The sequence below is a fragment of the Acanthochromis polyacanthus genome, chromosome 19, assembly GCF_021347895.1.
Source record: "Acanthochromis polyacanthus isolate Apoly-LR-REF ecotype Palm Island chromosome 19, KAUST_Apoly_ChrSc, whole genome shotgun sequence".
Lineage (NCBI taxonomy): Eukaryota > Metazoa > Chordata > Actinopteri > Pomacentridae > Acanthochromis > Acanthochromis polyacanthus.
The window spans coordinates 23,232,651-23,253,528 of record NC_067131.1 but is presented as its reverse complement, the minus strand read 5'-3'; the positions used below and the strand labels follow the sequence as shown (position 1 = coordinate 23,253,528).

The 20,878-nt window shown below is 39.7% G+C and overlaps 1 protein-coding gene across 1 annotated transcript in view; it reads left to right on the top strand.

Moving 5' to 3' along the window:
- LOC110958422 (arf-GAP with dual PH domain-containing protein 1) overlaps positions 1-20,878 on the top strand; it is a 63,484-nt gene that overhangs the window by 3,234 nt on the left and 39,372 nt on the right. The window contains exon 2 of the mRNA XM_051939126.1: positions 19,547-19,674. Coding sequence (XP_051795086.1) covers positions 19,547-19,674 — 128 coding nt within the window. The remainder of the gene's footprint in view (positions 1-19,546; positions 19,675-20,878) is intronic.

The window sequence follows — 20,878 nt, the reverse complement described above, 5'->3', positions numbered from 1 at the left end:
CTCTATATACCGCTTTATCCTCACTAGGGTCGCAGGGGGTGCTGGAGCCTATCCCAGCTGACTCGGGCGAAGGCAGGGGACACCCAGGACAGGTCGCCAGTCTGTCACAGGGCTACATACACAGACGAACAATCACACTCGCATTCACACCTATGGGCAATTTAGAGTAGTCAATTAACCTCAACATGTTTTTGGACTGTGGGAGGAAGCCGGAGTGCCCGGAGAAAAACAACGCATACACAGGGAGAACATGCAAACTCCATGCAGAAAGATCCCAGGCCCACCCCGGGATACGAACCGGGGATCTTCTTGCTGTAAGGCGAAAGTGCTAACCACTTTTGAGGGGGGGGGGGGGGGGGGGGTATTTGTTTTACAGTGGAAAGGAACCGTTCTGATGATCAGCCTCACAGCCCTGTGGAAAGGAACCGTTCTGATGATCAGCCTCACAGCCCTGCTACTGTGGCTACACACTCCTAGATTTGTTTGTTGGTGCACTGGCACAATGACTGATTGCACCTTATTTGACTCCCAGGATATATCTTTTTGAAGTCGTTTTGCTACACTGTTATACAACAACCCACTGTGCCTCGGGGAAACATTGGCTTTGAATGTTCCCAGGTTGAAACTGTTAGTCAGTTTTCCCTGGCAAGTACACCACTTTCACCTTTACAGTCATTACACAATCAAATTTAGCCTCCGTGAAGCGAAGGTGGGACAGATGTTCTGTGCTGCACAGCAATGAAAAGTGCATCTGAGATGCAATACAACAGTCATGGTGAAAGCTGGTGAAGTGATTCGTGTTGTTTTATTTCTCAACAGGTGCTGAGATTTCTTAAGCACAAATGCAGCTTTTGTCTTCCATATTTGCATTTCTAATCAATAGGCTCATGTTCTGAAATTTTGGGACAGCACTGGCTGCACATATGAAAACTGTTAGAACACCCATCCATCAACCAAACCATCAAACCCTCCCTTGTTACCAGGAACCAGGAATTCCCAGGCTCATAATTCATATCTTATAATGGTCAAGATATGAATTATTGATGCTGCTTCGGTGGCTCGGTCCCAAGACGGGCACAGGATGTTATCTCAGTGGCCTGTTCAGAAAAACATCACACTTTCATTACAGCTAAAAACTCCACAAATCATCTCAAGACAGGAAAGAAAACAGACAGACATGTATTGCACTGGAGTAGGTGTGAACTGAGAGGACGAAGGGAAGATGGTTGATGGATGTAAAAGGTAATATAGACTCATTGATATACAGTAATATGATAAAGTAAATACACATTGGAAATTGTTGGGTTTTTGAACAAGCAAACATTTGATCCTCTTTGAGACAGTGCATACAGATAGAGGTGATAAACTGAAACAGATGGCCCATAAAATTTACATTTTGTTGTCATTTTAATAATTGAAATAAATCAAAATAGAGATCTGGCACATTTTAAACAGTAAGTACATTTATCACACCTCCACATCCATCAGATCAGCATCAGAGGTTCCAGATTCGGTGCCAAAGATAAGTGAGAGAGAGATAAAATCTGTCTTACTTAAACCTCTTACGTCTAGGTTTTGTTGCTCTCTTTGCTAACAAAGTGTGTGGTGTTATCATACCAAGATCTAAAGAGCTTTCAAAGGCCTTCAGAAAAAAATAAGGTTGTGAATGCATCTGTCCAGACTCATGAGCATCTGAGCAACGTCTCCAAAATGCATTTTACTATACAACTAAACTGCATTGTCAATTACATTTTGAAATAAACACATTTACAGCCAGTATGGTAACAGAATGACACAGTGGAAAACGTTCACACTTTTAAAGAACCACAAACTCTTCTTTAGGAAGTTGAAGTGGTATGGTGGTAGTGTAAGTGTGACACAGCAGTTTCATCCAGGAGACCAGGCTACTTTATTCTTAGATTTAAATTTCATTTTCATTTGCTGTTCCGTTAAGTTTAGGCACCAACATGTTTTAGTTAGGTTGTGGAAAATGTGCTACTGTATGATCCAATGGCTGAAATTTAGCAACAGCTGGAAAGTAATACATTATATGACAAAAATAGGTAGACCATACACTACCGTTCAAAAGTTTGGGATCAAATGTGTTTTTGAAAGAAAAGCGGTCCTTTTCATTGAAGATAACATTAAATGAATCAGAAATACAGTCGAGACAGGCTAATGTGGTAAATGACTATTTTGATTTTTGATGGAATATCTACATAGAAGTACAGAGGAGCATTTCCAGTAACCATCACTCCTGTGTTCTAATGCTACATTGTGTTAGCTAATCATGTTGAAGTGCTAAATAAGGATTAGAAAACCTTTGAGCAATTATGCTAGCATGTGAATAAAGTGTGAGTTTTCATGGAAAACATGAAATTGCTTGGGTGACTCCAAACTTTTGCACTGTAGTGTAAATGCATTTGTGATACGACACAATAAAGAGAAAATATGTTTCTACTAAAACATAATTGAGAATGCAGCTTAGATGCTCAGAAAGTTACGTTTTTGGAGCCAGGGCTCAGATTCCAATGAGTCTGTTAAGAGATTCAGAAAGAAATATATCATTCCACTGTGAGGAAAATCATTAGTAAATGAAATAGATTTCTAAAGACATACAATTTGTCCAGGATTGACTGTCACAACAAATTTAACCCAAGAACAAACCCTCTAGGACGAATAAGTCTCCAAGGTAACTCTTGCAAGTGTCGGTGTCAAAGTGCATGTGTCAACAATCAGAAAGAGATTACATGAATCTGACCTGCATGGGAGGCGTGCCAGGAAAAATCCTGTGCTGTCCAAAAAGAACATTAGAGCACAAGTACAGTTGGCCAACGAACATACAGTCAAACAGCAGGCCTTTTGGAATAGTGGGCTCTGGACAGATGAATCAAAGATAGAGTTGTTTGGTCAGTAATAGAGGACATGAACTTCATACCAACTATGGAGCATGTTGTGAGGAATATTGTGGTTTACAAGAAGTTATTTCTGCTGCAGTTAACAATATGAGCCTCTGAAGCCAATTATTATGCTTTCCACAGAGGAATATTACATCTATTGATATTTTTGTTGAGTAAGTGATTGGAAAAGCTAATTTTCTGTATGGTTTTACCTATTACCTATTGGCAGTGGTGAAAGAGGATCAAATGTAACTGTTTCCAACATTTTAACCTCACTATGGACTGAAAGATAAATGGAATTCATAGCTATGTGTGTAGGCTGATGATTAAATCATTGTTGTCTTTTTTGTTGATTGCATATTTTCTGTTGTGTATGTATGTATATCACCAGTTCATGCATTACCAAATTTAATCAGAATTCTTGTCAATTATTCATGAGTTACTGTTCTTTTCCACAGGCCACAGTTGACGTAGTTCTTTCTAGTTGACTTATTGTGGCTAATGACAGTTACCTTCATTTGAAATGTGATTGCATTAATCACAGATGTTCATCTGCTGAAGTTCCTGTGTGCAAATGATTGCTTAACATGCAGCACACTGGCCAGAAATAGAAAGAAGCTGAACAAACTGACAGTTGTGTGGGTGTGGGGGATTTACAACCTTACAAGTAAATAATTCCAATCTGAAAAGGTCTTCAGAAGTGGGCTAGGTGACACTGTAAACCACAGCTTCCTAATAGAGGTCACATAACGAATGAAAATCATGCAATAAACAAGAAAAATCTAATTGTTGCATGATATTTTTTCCTTTCGTATTGTATTGTTTGTTGTATTGTACTTTTTACCAATGAAGAAATATAGATAAAAAAATATAAAAAGGTAAAAATGACCAAGGTGCCACAAGCTGTAGTGTAGTCTCAACTCAGAAAAGACAAATCTAATTTTAACACGTAGTTTTCTTGTAAACCAACTTATCGCCACACTAGTGTTTCCAGGTTGCTGTATGACAGAAATATGTCTGCAGTGAAGCACCTGAACAATAGAAAAAGGCTAAATCTTCTGTGTCCTCTTTTGGATTGTCAAACAATGTGAATTTAGTTGTTCTCATTTCCATTTACAGTGGAGAGAAAACAGCTACTCAATCTCAATGGATAAACGGAGCCATTTCCATTGCAGCGCTGATGAAGACGCTGTTTTACAATCGAGATGTTGTCTGACCACATCAGCATAAACACTGGTTAATGATGACAAGCTGCTGTGTGCACCAAAATGAAAGATAACGCAGAAAGTTAGAAGCAATAGATTGTTCTTAGCTTTACTGCCACACAGCAAATTTTTCAAAGCTCAGTAAGCTAGTTGTCCTTGTACACAGTAAAACAGCAAGCTGACTTTTTAATACTACATGCGCACTAATATATTTTCAACACTTAAATTTTATTACATTTACACCTAGCATCCACACAACTCAAAGACCCCTTAAAAGTAGGCTTGTAGAAATGCTGCAGACCTTGTTTTAGAGAGACACACATCCACTTCACAACTGGTCTCATCACTTAGTATGTGTTATTTCCTGATTTGTGTGTTTTTCTTGAAGACAACAAAGACATGAGTCAGTGCTCTTTGCTTTCAGTTACAGTTCCATCATCTTGTCTGTCCAAGCAAAGAAGTCTGAAATCTTACTTTTCTTCCTCTTTAGTGTTTTACAATTAAGCAATCAACTCTTGCATACATGCCCAGTGTATAGAAATGGTAATGCAATGTGTTTTCAGGAGATTGGATTAAGATTTACAGACTCTGGAGGTTGTTTTGTAGAAGTTTGAATTAAGCAATGCACAGTTTTATTCTGGATGGAGGCCTGAAACAGAAAGCAAAAGATGCATCGCTGCAACCAAAACTAAAAAAAAAAGTTGTAAGTGGTGAAGATTCAGTTCCCCTTAATGTGTTAGCAATTAGTCATTGCTGTAATGACCAGCTGACATAGTTTGTTAAACTAATGAGGGGAAACACAGACATATTTTTAGTCAGATATAGAAGTGATGAAGCTCTATAGTTCCCAGTCAAAAGTTGTTGTTTTTCAGATGTTAACCAATTTTGCACAGAAGCTGAGGCACTCCGTGTGACTGCTGCATCACATCACATGGTCTTTATTATACGAGAATCTACAGGCCTACAGAGTAAAAACTGACTATCACATCATCAGCAGTGACCTGATTGTCCTCTTTCACCGTGTCTTATCTCCCCATCACAGATACACCATCCATTAACCAGACAGACAGAACGCCTGCCGGATTCGGTCGGAAGCCACACAAAGTGGTGGAACTGCTTCTGCATTTTATTTATGCTTAGTCATTCTTACTGTGCCCTTTCTTACCTTTGCCGAGTTTTTTTTCTATCTTCTCTCTGCTGGTGTGCTCTGATGAGGCCGCTGAGAGGCTGAGCTGGGAGCTTATACGACAGGGTTTCTCTGTAGCTCAGCAGCATTGTAGTTTCTGCCCTTTGCTAAGGACACGCAAACGAGTTATTCCCTCCAGAGCGAAGCCTCAGCAGTCCTCTGAGGTGTGAGGAAGGTGTTTGTCAAAGAGCAAAAACAGCAGGAACTGTGATGAGATAGGAGGAAGTGGAGGCTCCTGTGGCTGCCGGCTCTTGGCTTTTCTGACTGTTTTTCATGTTTACTGTGGAAAACTTGGGAAAATCCAAAACTTTATTTATTTTTATTTTTTTTGCATCATCCATAGCAACTCAATGACTTGATAAAAACTGGTATGAATAAGTGAGATATTGCTGCAGCCCATTACAGAATTGGTTGTGTTTGCTGTGCAAATTGAGGCTTTTGTTGTGTAGCTGCTAAATTTGCACAGATGTTTTGTCTCATTTTACCTGCTTGACTTTGAAAAGAAAATGCCATAACACCTACAGCACTGACCTTAGCATAATATTGAAACCATGCTCTTTAAGCATAGCTCCATGATTTAGGGCTATGCAGCATGCTAAAGACCATTTTACATAGAACTCAATACACCCACTCTCTATAGAGACTCATTTTGTTTTTGCACCTAACCCAAGACACACCTAACTCCATGTTACTCTTTTCTCAAGTTAAAGTAAAGCTTTTCTTTGTTTACTTCCCAGAAGTTGCCTTCAGATTGGAGACAAAGTGGTGAACACCTCTGGCAAACTGGGAAACTTTTAATGATGCAAGATGTCAGTATCTTTAGTCCTAAGAAGAGTTTCTGTCTTGACAAAGTGGCTGCACCATCTGTTTCAGCAGTGCCTTTGCTTTACACTTTCTCAGATGTATTCACAACCAGGGGCTCCCCAGTAAAATTACAGTCTTTTACAGGGATGTGATTTTTCCGCGAATTCGCGGAATTCCGCTTTTTTCAGGGATGGGAATTTACCGTGGATCCGCGGATTTCATTTATTTGAACGCTGATTTCACAAGTTTGAACACTTTATTGTCGCTGATACTCCCGCGCGATGGTAACGACGTTAACGATAGCTTGTTAACGACGATTGTAAACGGCCCAGCGATTGGAAGTTGCTGCGCTGCCCGCCGCAAACCCCCCGTCAACAACTTTCCGCTAAAATCAGAACTTGCTGATCCCGTCCCTGCTTTTACTGTCATCCAACCAGCCAACTCTACAGGAGTAATTCAGGGTTCTAATAAGTGTCGTGTAGCGAGGCTTTGATTCATGATAAGAGACAGCCCTAAAGTGGATGGGAAGCAAGTACAGGGAGGCTGACACTGGTGCTGTATGGTTTTAAGATGCCTCGAATCCAAACAAGTGCATTTTGAATGAGCAGAAACAAGTGGTTGAGCATAAACAATCTATTCCTTACCTACAGTGATCTAAATAGGTCGTGATTCTGCTACTATGTTCTTAAACGTCCCTGACGATTTTCTCTGGATGTTGCTTTCAGGGTTTAGGCAGTCAGAGGGCATATAAAGCAGAAGCTTTAAAAGTTCAGACAAATGTCAAGATGAAGTGACCTTTTTGTCTAAATATGAACATTTCTGTTGTTCCTACATTTAGGCAGAATATCAACATCCAGCTTTTGACAGCTAAGCAGCAGGACTCTACGTTGTTATGTTCTTATCAAAGTTCAGCTTTGACTAATTAGTGGGACTGACTGTGGCATTTTACAAAATGTTGTCTGGTGAGCATGAAGATGAAATTGATGCTTAAGCTATCATTTAGGTAACCAAAGGCCAGCATTCTGCAAAAGCAAGACATTATAGAAGTACCTCACACACAGAAGACACTGTGATATCAAATGCTGTAATTTCATCAAGGAAGTTGAGGTCAAACCACACTTTACCAACAGTTCCAAAACATAAAACTATTTTTTAATGACCTACTTTCGTCTGAGACACTAATGTCATGGAACTGATTAGTTCTGCCCTTCTAGGGAGCTCTCCAAGAACCAAGCAGGATTTTTCCTAGAGACCTAGTCCCATTTTATTGCAGTACACATGTTGTAAAATACTTTTTGAAGTGGAATTATTAGCAGGAATGATGGCCAGATTTGACCCAAATAAAATGTAGTTTAGACGTCATCGTTGCAATGTCTTACATAGATTAGAGAGCTATTTAATTGGTTAGATATTCATGACCAATTTGGTTAACAAGACCATGTTCAAAATAATTTATTTCATTTCTTTATCTAGTGAGCATAGGGGTCTTTCTTAGCAGTGTACATATTAAAGCGGAAAGTGTTTCTTCATTGCAAGTTGTATGGTCATTGCCATGCTCACAAACTTTCTTCTAGTTTCAGTTAAATGAACATCAGCTTTTGGGGATTCAGCTCCGGAACAGCTCTGTCTTAAAGCATGTTATAATATAGAGACCTATCATGGCCATGTCACCCATTGTCCTGGTTGATCATGGCTGAATGAATAGATAGATAGATAGATAGATAGATAGATAGATAGATAGATAGATAGATAGATAGATAGATAGATAGATAGATAGATAGATAGATAGATGGATAGATAGATGGATGGATAGAAAGGTAGGTAGATATTCGTTCCATTGGAGAAATGAGGAAATTGAAGATATCCAGTAACTCACACATGGTACATTCAAGAAAGGTAAGGAAACAAGAACAAATTGTTGCTGGTCAAACAAATAAAAATAAGGTCCCAAAATGCTGGTATGTACAGAAAAGGTGCAAAAATTGTTGGTATTTACAGTAAAGTGCAAAATTGCACCTTACCATGATGTCAAGTAGAAATTAGCCATTTATATTACAAGGAAAGCTACCAGGTAGATGTGCTAAATGTATTTGGTTGGCCAACACAGCTGAGCAGTGTTGAGTAGCATTGAACGTTTTGCTGGAAGTCCCTGCATTGGCATCACTGTAATGTCACTATGGAATAATTTTTGGTGCCTCTGATAAAAGATTTTCCCAGGGCCAAAAGAAAATCTAGTTCTTTTAAATGTGTTTCTTGGTTTTGTAATAATACACATTTCTATTCACAAAATGGTCAGATATACCAGGAAAATTTTGAGACCTGCCTTGGTCTTTCTCTTCAAAATTAGTATGAAAACAACTTAAATCTAAGATATAACAGCATTTTCTAAAATACATACAAACAGCTGCAGTGGAACCATGACAGGAGGCTATTGATGAGAGTTATCATTTCGAAGTGTCAGGTCATGATAGACTAGTGAATATAATTGGATGTTATTAGTCAGCCAGTAGCCAAGATGAGGTTCTGATGATGAAGCATGAATGACAGTCTGTAAATGCAAGTCGGCTAAAACACATGCAGTTTCAGGGCTCTGCCCAAACTAATGAACCAGTGAAGCTACAACAGTATTCTTATGTATTTGCATTAAAAAAGGAGTGTTTATTCTATATGATTTTATGAAATTATGGTCAACTAACAATCCACTGTTTCTAATCAAGAGTTGCAGGCATATTATGCAAAGAACAAACACACACAGATGCTAAAGTCTCACTGTGGTTACATGAGGAAACACCGAGGGCCTACCCAAACAATGACTTCCTATTGATCCGTCTCCATGGTAGCAAGTAATACAACTCAGATCACTGCTTTGCACAAATACAGTACAACTGACTCGAGAGGAATCCTCTATATCTATGCTATATCAATAGTTCACTCTTGTAAATACACTCCATCAGTGAGGTTATGCCTGTTAGAAATGAATGAAACATTCATCTTCGGCATTGTTGTCATTTTACAAAGCCTTTTTCATGCCGAAGTTCAGAAAAATCTGAAAATGAAGCTGTCAGAGTAAAAGCCTGAGGAGTGTCACCGAGACATGAGAGGGTCACAACCTCAGCCAGCCCTACTGTCTAGTCATTAACCCCCACCATGATGCAGCCGCTGACTGACTCGTGGATGCTGCTATACATACAAATGAAGCGATGCAGAAAAGTGCCTGCGAACGCTCCGAGGCACAGGGGCCGCCATTGTATGAATATAAATGCCCCCTCATTCATCCATTCTACATCTGCCCTGCAGTAACGCCACAGGTTCAATCAAAAGCTCTGTTGTCTCTCTGCCCAACAAGCAAAACTTCTTTCTCAAACAATTCCCCAAAGGATGGCGCAGCAGCTCCTTAAAAAAAGCGTGTCTCAAACAGCATAAGCACTGTGAAGGGGAAAGAAAAGCAAAAAAAAAGCGGAGTCACACTACATCAGGAGTTTCCCACCTCCTGTTTGCCACGACTGTGCATCTGTTGTTCACAGCAATCCTGTTGAGAAACATCTTCTACCAGCATGTAGAAGAGAAAGCCCTGTGTGTGTGTGTGTGTGTGTGTGTGTGTGTGTGTGTGTGTGTGTGTGTGTGTGTGTGTGTGTGTGTGTGTGTGTGTGTGTGTGTGTGTGTGTGTGTGTGTGTGTGTGTGTGTGTGTGGTTACTCAGTCATGCGGCCACAGTAATCTCTGTGAGTGCTGCCTGCCTCTCAGTAAGGCCTGACTCAGACAGCGATGACCTCACCACCGAATGGCTGGTTGTGTGTTTTTGTGTCGGCAGTGCTGGGTGTGTTGAGGTGTGTGTGTGAGTGTGTGTGTGTGTTGTTGGCAAGAAAGAGAACTAACCACCCTAAAAAGGAAGAGGTTTGATTCCTTCGCATCAAAGCTCCTCTGCTCTTGTGCTTGATCACAATCCAGAATGATTAAAGGATGAGCTGACATTTATAAAAGTGTTGCCTACTCGTTGTGGGTTAAAAGAGATAAATCGAAGGGAGATTATCGGAGATGCCACGAACACTCCCGGGGGATCTTGCGAGCTCACATCATTTCTCTACCATTCCTCTTACTGCCTCCATCGCCTCCTCCTCTCTCCTCCGCTGCTTTCCAACTGGACTCTGTGGTGTCTCCATCTATGCTTTCTGCAGCCTCAGGAGAACAGAGAAATGCAGGAATGGTGTTTTTTTTTCTTTTGCCTTCTTCTACCCTTTGCTCTCCTTTGGCTTTCAAATGACTCTCCTGGGTGTTACACACTGTCACTGTGTGTGTGTGTGTGTGTGTGTGTGTGTGTGTGTGTGTGTGTGTGTGTGTGTGTGTGTGTGTGTGTGTGTGTGTGTGTGTGTGTGTGTGTGTTCACATGCTGCACCATGCTGAGGGCTTCCTTGTGTGAGAAATGGCAGCTGCAGAGAAAGGCTTTTGAGCGAGGACACTGAGTGCTGTCAGTCACTTGTGCACATGTGTTCCATCATCATTAACACTGTGTGAATTATACATTGGCGTGGTTAACATTGTTTATGAAACATATTACTATCAGCTTTTAATTCGGCTGAATTGTCATACATCTGTTTGGAGGAGTACGGTTCATAGTTTATGGGCTCCTTATCAAAAGTGCCATAGCACAGTGAGCTAAGGTAGCAGCTGCTACATACATGAAGCTTCACCACTAGAGGGCTACACCAACATGGAACAAATACATTGAAAGCTACTTTTATTGATTGATTTTTACAATTAATTTAATTCATTTGGAAGTTATTTTATCATGTAACATCTGAGTCTGACTATCAAAATCAAAATTACAGATATTACCTTTTCATTTTGACTGGTTGTAATTACACTGTAACTAATGACTAACATCATTGTGACTAGCGGTAAGCATTTAATAGCCTCCATGTGTATTGCAGATGTCTATAACTCGATTCTTCCTGGTTTAAAAGAACATTTCACATATCAGCAATGTCATTCTTCTGAGGACAAATGAGGTTGCTTTTACCATTCATGTGTATGGGGAGATATCTGCAATGCACCTTGCAGATTGAATTATTAGAATTCTGACTAGCTCTAATTCCAGTTTCCAATATCCAGTTCAATTCTAATAGTCAAAGTCTTTAAATCCCTACAATTCAATGCATCCATTTAGTCTTTTTAGACGTGTTAAATTAGGTTTTAACTCGTCAAAAATGACTAACTGGAATTCTCACTCATCAAAATGAAATTACAGATATCTTGGATTCAAGCTGTGACTCACTGAAATGAAGTTGCAGATGTCTGTAGTTATGTTAAAAGCTATGGCAAGTGGGAAGCGGGGATGCTGTGCTTTTCATATTTAATATTTTCATATTTATTTTCTAACCGCATATGACAAGTCGTTTTACTGCCATGTCAAAGCAGCCTGAGGTTCAAGTTCTAGTCATTTTCAACCACAAGTTTCCAATGAATGAGGGTGTTGTGCTTTGTAAATGACTTTGCTAGTGAGCTCTTCCTATTTCTTGGCGTTTTCTAATGATCTTGTTCACCACAACAAAGAACATTACTTCTGCTTTTCAAAGTCTTTGCTTGGACCAATATCTAATGTGAAACCAGCATCATATACAACAATACAGACCAGCCATAATGGCATTTGAGATATCTGCAAATATCACTTTCACCAGTCTAGCCTGAAGTACAAATATGTCTGTCGTTATGAGTTGTCTGAATGACAATATATACTCACACGCAAAAGAAACGCAAGTTTCTTTTACCTGATGAAAAATTAAATTTGGTTTCCCAAAACAAAAATTCATTTGGTACTTTGTGGTGCATGGTGTGTTCTTAACATTTTCTGTTGCGTTTTGTAAGGTTGGTGTGAAAACCGAAGACAGAAAACGAATCGTCGCAATACACCAATGCATTGATGATGTGGACATGATTCACACTTTGCATGTGCAATTGAATATGCACGATTTATCGACACCTTCAGTGGGTATAAATTTCATTCAAGATCATAGGCATTTCACTTGCTGTTTAACTATGCCACGCTTAAACCAAATTGAGAGGAACCAAGCCATCGGACGTCTGCAAGCTGGAGAGTCTGTCCGCTTCGGGGAAGGTCATCAGCGCTCTGTGTGGTGTTGTATCGACGCTGGAGATGGTAAATGGTGGTGATGTTGACATTAAAGTGACGGGCAATGTCTCCGGACAGACTCTCCAGCTTGCAGACGTCCGATGGCTTGGTTCCTCTCAATTTGGTTTAAGTGTGGCATAGTTAAACAGCAAGTGAAATGCCTATGATCTTGAATGAAATTTATACCCACTGAAGGTGTCGATAAATCGTGCATATTCAATTGCACGTGCAAAGTGTGAATCATGTCCACATCATCAATGCATTGGTGTATTGCGACGATTCGTTTTCCGTCTTCGGTTTTCACACCAACCTTACAAAACGCAACAGAAAATGTTAAGAACACACCATGCACCACAAAGTACCAAATGCATTTTTGTTTTGGGAAACCAAATTTAATTTTTCATCAGGTAAAAGAAACTTGCGTTTCTTTTGCATGTGAGTATAGATATCTGGAATAAAAATCAATCACAATCAGTCACAATAAAATTGCACTACTGTTCAACAGTTTGGGGTCACTCAGACAATTTCATGTTTTACATGAACAATCACACTTTTATTCATGTGATAGCATAATTGCTAGGGCTGCAACTAACGACGCGTCGACGAATTGTCTGAGCACGATACGTCATCAAAAGCGGAAGTGACCGCGCAATGCAACAGAAATCTCTGTCCGACCGGAGCGCGGAACACGGACGGACATCGGCGCTGCATCATGCATATATTATGTACGCACGATGCAGCGCGGACGTCCGCATTTAGATACAGCTGTATAGTAAACGCTGACATCCGCGCTTATGATGGATCGCGGATGTCCGCACTGCATCATGCGTATATAATATATGCACGATGCAGCGCGGATGTACGTCCGTGTTCCGCGCTTCGGTCGGACGGAGATTTCTGTTTCATGGTGCGTTCACTTCCGCTTTTGATGACGTATCGTGCTCACACGATTCGTCAACGCGTCATTAGTTGCAGCCCTAATAATTGCACAAGGGTTTTATAATCATTAATTAGTCTTTCAACACGATGAGCTAACACAATGTACCATTAGAACACAGGACTGATGGTTGCTGGAAATGTTCCTCTGTACCCCTATTGAGATATTCCATTAAAACAAAACAGACATTTCCATCTAGAATGGCTGTTTACCACGATAACAATGTCTAGACTGTCATTTTGATTCATTTAATGTTATCGTCATTGAAAAAAGCTTTTCTTTCAAAAATAAGCACATTTCTAAGTGACCCAAAACTTTTGAATGATAGTGTGTATTCAAAATAATGTTGATGATATACAGTTTTATTTCTGGATAGCCAAACTAAATGTTGAAATGGCTTACCATATGCTTCTGTCTACTATGCATATGTACATATGGTGATGACATCATGGACTGATCCTTGATTTATTTCAAACTGCAGCCAAAGCTCCACAGTGCTTGTTGGTTCAGAAATGCTCAGGAAAATGTATCTTGTGTGGACACTACAGTACTCCCAGATAGCAAACTATGGGTGAATCAATGTTGAATCTATGTTGAGACCTAACGTAGAAATTATACAGAAAGTGCAAGGTTGATAAAATGTTGAGTCAACGTTTGCTTTTCAACCATAAATCACACTTTACCCAGATAGCAAAAGATGTTAAATCAATGTTGAATTAGGGTTAAGAAGGTTGAATTGTGGTTACGGTTGAAGACTGATGGTTGGATCAACGTTGATTCAACAACATTTTGTCAGCATTGAAGTTTGTGTTTAAAAGATACCATTGAATCTACATTGTATTTTGGTTTAATTAAAATGTTTGACAGGTCAATGTTTAATTAATGTTGAATCTATGTTTGCAAACATGTAATCTATGTAAGCAAACGTTGACTCAACATTTTATCAACCTTGCGCTTTCTGTATAATTTCGACGTTAGGTCTCAACATAGATTCAACATTGATTCACCCATAGTTTGCTATCTGGGCTACTTGATCCATGAAATAACTTCACACTGAAAAGCCATTTGATTGAGAAAACACTGATGGTACCACCATGCTACTGAGAAATGTAGGCAAACTTGTAGTGAACACCACTGTAAACAATGTAGACAAAGATGGTATTATGTGGATATGTGTGCAGAAACAATTAACCCTTTAAGCTTCAGTCAATTCCAGCCGTTTTCAGTACAAAAAATTGCTAATATTCTATTTTTAAATAAAAAAAATGACGAAAAATACAGGGAATATTGGACGCACATCGCGAGGTGCATTTCCTTGAAAACGACCGATTCGTGGATTTTATACCGACTTCAGGACATGTTTTGGACAAAATAGTTTACTGGCTTGTGTTGTCTGGATGTAAAAGGTTGGATTATGGCCGTTTTTTGTGGAATCTTTTTTTCTGTGTGTAATAATGAACCCGGAAATGTGAGTCGCGCTGTGTGTGTTGAAGCCGTGTATAGAGAACGGATGGATGAATATTTGTTTTTGTCGGACAAATGTGTTTTTCTCACCCGCTGTGGTAATCGCATCTGAAAGTGGTTTATACCGGCGGATTCATGAGAATCTAAGCTTTCCATCGGCGTATAGTGTTTGTATAATTGGGTTTGCAGCCGTCGGACATTCTTGAAATTCCTATGCAAATCAGTAGGTGTACTGCCGGCGGTACACCTACTACGCACTGAAGCGTAAAGGGTTAATCAATTAATCAATATTTCAGCAAATAGAAATTATTCTACAGCATTTTGACGATTGATTGTGATTTATTTGGCAACAAGGCAAATAATCTAAAGTCACACCAGGATCCCTGGGAGGCTGTACTCAAGCAAAAAAAGATGGATGTAGCAGTGATGATGACGCCACGCATGTTCTTTTAGAAGAATTGAGTTTCGCCTTTGGTTGTCGCCATCTTGGTTTAATTGCACATAATAGATAAAATTTTCACCAAATAATGGAGAATACCAGACATGGTGATATGTAGAGACCTGTAAATCAAAGGGCAGCACCGACCTAAAACATACCCTGCTTTATCATTTAGTTTACTTTAAATTTGGGACTTTAACATGTTACTTTTGATTAATTAATTACAGAAAATATATATATATTTTTCACTAATTTCTGGCACACTGGTAACACTAATGCAAGACATTTGAAGTGCTTGAGTTTACAAAAAGTCTTGAAATGCTGAATATAGTAGCAAATTGCATGTTGAGTTTGCAGTAATCCGTGAATGTCACGGAGAGATGAAAAATGCAGACAAATATAAATTAAGCAAACATTTTTGTTGTTGAAGTTCACATATATGTCTATTCATCGATTCAGTTGTCAAAGTAAATTTAGTTGAATTGAAAAACTCTGAGGGCTGCACAGTTGTCTAGTGGTTAGCACTGTCGCCTTGCAGCAAGAAGATCCCCGGTTCAAATCCCGGCCTGGGCCTGGGATCTTTCTGCATGGAGTTTGCATGTTCTCCCTGTGCATGCGGGGGTTTTCTCCAGCTTCCTCCTACATTCCAAAAATATGCTGAGGGGAATTGATTACTCTAAATTGCCCGTAGGTGTGAATGTGAGAGTGATTGTTCGTCTGTATATGTAGCCGTGTGACAGACTGGTGACCTGTCCAGGGTGTCCCCTGCCTTCGCCCAAGTCAGCTGAGATAGGCTCCAGCACCCCCTGCAACCCTAGTGAGGATAAAGCAGTGTATAGAGGATGGATGGATGAAAAACTTTGTTTATTGTATCAAATATTGCTATTTGACTAAAATGTGATTAATCACGATTAATTAATTACAAAGCCTCTAGTTAATTAATTTTTTATAGCATCCTACCACTACTTTAAAATTATTCCTAAAGTCTTGAAACTAGCAACTGACACCATAAATTCATTAGGAAAATGTCTACTTAAGTAAGGAATCAAGAAATAACCTTAATTTCTCTACAATGAGACCTTTTTTGCAACCAGAGGAGTACTACTCCTACCAGCCCTACAATTTAACTTTTAAGGCACTCCCACATTGACCTCACTTCACAGACCCAGAGGCTGCCTTTATTCGTAACATTCTAAAATGTGGAAGGTATTATATTATCTCAGTTTGGCCTATTGTCATGTTAACCTATGTTTATTAATTCACATTAACATAAAGTACAACTGAGACTAATGGTAATATAATCACTGTTGAAACTCTTAAGATGTAATTTTTTGTGATGGTGTTTTTACTCACTGCCAGCAAAATCTTTAGCCATTTGCATTAATATCATTAGGGATGATCCCAAGAAAAACTGTTATGTCACATTGATATTAAAGCCTATGACCTTTGATATAATTCTCGTCACCTTCCTCCAATAGACCTGGATCATAGGGCAAGGCCAAAATATATGAGTGTCATCAGTCTTGGTCTCTCCACATTAACTCCAGCAGTTGTATTAGGTGTCCGTTTGTTTTGATTCCTCTTTAGGGGTGATAGAGAATTTAATTAAGTTCTTCCAACAAAAGTTCCTCCAAGTCTTTGAGTTGGTGGAGGATACCTGTGTTTTCCAGGCACTCAGCCACTTGTCCTATGTTGTGTCTATGATCAGCTCTCTTTTCCATCTTTGTTTTGCATGGTCTGTGGTGTCTATCTTCAGAGAGTTGAGGTCATGGTATCGCTTGCTTACAAGTCCTTTATTGTTGCCAGAGTTATAGGCGTCCATGAATGTTTGAGTGACTGCAGATGGGATGCATCCTTTTATTGTTTTACAAAAGTTGTCCTGGAGCTGCAAATACCTAAAGAACTCCAGTTTGCCCAAACCACGCGTCTCACATAAGTTACTGAAGCAAGAAAATTTTTCCTTTTTTAACAATCTTGCACATGACTGTAATATCACAGTGAGCTTATTGCCTAAACCTCTGATCCAGAATTGCTGGTTTGAACTCTGGGTATGCTGGCCATCTAAGTACCTTCACCTCATTTAAAAGCTGGAGGCGTTTGATCACTTCCCCCCATACATTCAAAGAAAGACTTATAAATTGACTTGTTGTCTGTGGTGTCTTATTAGTTTCCCCCATGGCCCAGTAATGATTGTTTTGGTATGTCTGTTACTGATAACTCAATAGTCTCCCAGTTGGCCACATACTGTAAGAGTGGTTCCACCAGTACACTAGGGGTCTTCATTGTACTGATATATAATTATCCTTCAATGACGGTAGGGCCATGCCCCCGTCTCTCTCCGGCAGCTTAAGATGTAATTTTGACCTAATAATGGTGGTAGACAAGAAAATTGAGGGATCACAAATCACTTTACTCTGAGAGGATTGTGAATCTAAGTTCCCAATTTCATGGCAGTCCGGCCACCAGTAAGCAGGACATTTCACTAACAAACAAAAATATCATGATGCCTCTAGAGCAGGGGTCGGCAACCTTTAACACTCAAAGAGCCATTTCGACCCGTTTCCCACAGAAAAGAGAACACCGGGAGCCGCAAAATCCTTTTGACATTTAAAATGAAGACAACACTGCATATATCGCTTTTTTTTTTTACCTTTATGCCCTTGTTAATCAGTCGTGATTAATTATTTACAAAGCCTCTAATTAGATAGATTCATTTTTTTAATCGTGTCCTACCACTAATATTTATCTTACTTGGTTAATGTCATTTTTGCTCCTGGAAATCATATGTTACGTAATGTTAGCTGGAAATCAATATTTTGCGAATGTCTATTTAACTTGTAAAATCTATTTATCTTTTTATCTTAAGCTAATAACTTTTCTGCCCTATTTTCCAAGACGACACTCCTCTGACTCTCTGACCTGCTGCCTGGATGCTGGACGTGACATCGAGCTGTGTTCTCGCGAGTAACGTCCTATTAACCTGACATGTCAAAGAATAGATACGGAGCAAGACAATTATCCGTGGTTTACCTTAGTACTCACGAGTACCCGACACAATGCAGGACTCTGCCGTGAAGGCGGAGACATGCGGAGGTGGTGTATTTGCGACAGTAAGAAAAAGAAAGAAATTTGAAGGAGCGACGGCTAGGATTTAGGAATGGTGGCCCGCCGCTGCTGAATGAATGTAGAGCAAACACTGGGATCCGAAGATCAACAGGACTCCAAATGAATACACGCAGGCCGGTGAGGGTCGGAGATTGACGGCTGGGATGCATATTTTGACAGACAAAAATTAAGACGTTTTATTTTGATGTTACAAGATCACCATAATCTTCAAATTTAGAATTAAATTTTAAAAATTAACAATCTAAAATAAAAGAAATTTTATTTAAATAGCCTGCTGATTATTTATTTTCCAAAGTTACAGGGAGCTACAACAGAGGGATGAAAGAGCCGCATGCGGCTCCGGAGCCGCGGGTTGCCGACTCCTGCTCTTGAGTAAAGATCAGTTGACCATCAAAGTTGGTAAACCAGCCAACAGTTGGGGAAAAGGTGATAGAGCAATCGACACTGGCATATCCAGAGCTAAAAATATAAAATCTGAAGTTGAGAAACAGCAATGACGATAATGCCATTTCACTGACCAGCTGCCAGCGTTACTAGTCAATTTGCAAATTTGCACTGTTTCTTTGGCTATAGCTACTAAGCTTTAACATCCACTAATTAGACCGTCTGTAGTATTTGTGTGTGAGTCTCTCTTCTGTGTCTGATGCTCAGTTTTTCACTTCACTCTTGTCTTCCTGTCTCTGTCACACATCACGTCTCTTGACTTTGAACATTTCATTTGCATGAACAGAATCAAAGTGTGCGTGTGATGCAGTGACTCAGATCTACCTTTGCTGACCACCCACAGATGCTGCCACAGAGCGAAAGCTCTTCTCTTTCTTTGCACATTCTCTCTGACTGCTGATGAGACTATGTGTGTGCATGCATGCATGTGAGTCTGATGCAGTAACTAACATGATAACCACCTTCATTGAGTTCTAATCAGATCCCAGGTGGTCTGTTTCCTGTCAGTACGCTAAATAGGATTTCCCCAAAATTATATTTTGCAGCCCCGTTCCTCTTTATGAGCAGGGACACACTCAAAAAGAGTCCCTTGTAATATTTGCTTCATTTACTTTGCTTCTATTACCCCTTAACAGCACTGGCATCAGCACTTTCAGTATTTATAGCCTCGAGCTTGAGCTGCTGTTCTTTTTGTTGCGGCACCTTTATGACAAGACTTTCTCACCCCCTCCCCCCTTATCTCTCCTCTATCTCTCCCCCGTCATTCTTCCGTACTCCTTTCCCAAATTTCATTTCCTCCCTTTTTGTCATTCTCCTTAAACTCACTTTGCTCCTTTCACCTCCATGTTTGCACTCCCTGCGTCATCTGTCTAATTCATTCCCCTGGCTCTCCCTCCTTCCCTTTCTCTCCCGCAGAACCGGATTGGGCGTCGCTGACCTTGGGTGTGTTTGTTTGCCAGGCCTGCTCGCTCCTTCACCGGAGTATCCCCCACATCAGCCGGGTCAAGTCTGTCCAGGACACGTGGGATGCCAGCGAAGTGGAAGTACGGTGGTTGTGGCAAAAATCTACATCTACATGCACTACCATTCAAAAGTTTGGGGTCACCCAAACAATTGAATATTTTCCATGAAAACCCACACTTTTATTCATGTGTTAACATAGTTGCACCACGGTTTTCTAATCATCAATTAGTCTTTCAACACGGTTAGCTAACACAATGTACTGTTCGAACACAGTGTGATGGTTGCTGGAAATGGGCCTCTGTACCCCTATGCAGATATTCCATTAAAAATCAGCAGTTTCCAGCTAGAATATGCATTTACGACATTAACAATGTCTAGACTGGGTTTCTGATTAATTAAATGTTATCTTCATTGAAAAAAAATGCCTTTCTTTCAAAAACAAGGACATTTCTAAGTGATCCCAAACTTTTCAACAATATTGTACGTCTGGTGTCACTTTCACCACCAAATACAATAAAAATATCAACATACCAGACAATGATTTTCATTCAAAAACATATTTTTTCCTAAAACATTCTCACTTTTCTGTTAGGTACGCTTGTTCAGTGTTGCACTGCACCTGAACACGTTATGTACAGACAGAGACAAAGATAACTGCTCTGCTAACATGCTGCTCACACTACGCCTCCACAGTGTTAGATAGGATCAGGCCATGGGAATGTGACAGTTGTGGATATTACCGAGACAATATTATACAGTAGGAGATCTTTTACTATCAAGTGCAGCACAGGATGTGTATCAGGACAGTATTGGACTCAACTCAATTTCTAAAATGTGCTAGAATGTCTTTAAAAAACTGTCAGACCTCTTTATACATCACCACGATGATAAAAACAGTGAATAGAGTTTTAATTTAGCATCAAATTAATTTCAGCTTTTTTCATTTCACTTGCTTTCAGTAACATATGCAAACTCCAAATTCATGCTAAACAACTCTTTTCTTTATCTGTAGTGTCAGTGTTTCTTACATAAAGGTCAAAATCACAAATTAGCCTGAAGGCCCTTTACAGCATATAATGTTGTCTGTTGTCAGACGTTTGATTCAGATCGAGAAAAACTTAACTGACCCGACCTGACTGGTATATTTGTTCATGAGTCATATGACAAGCTTGGACCACCAGAGAAAACTACTGTAAGTGGAGAAAAAAGATAAACATGCCACTTTTTCTTAAATCACAAGCACTACCGTTCAAAAGTTTGGGGTAATCCAGACAATTTCCCGTT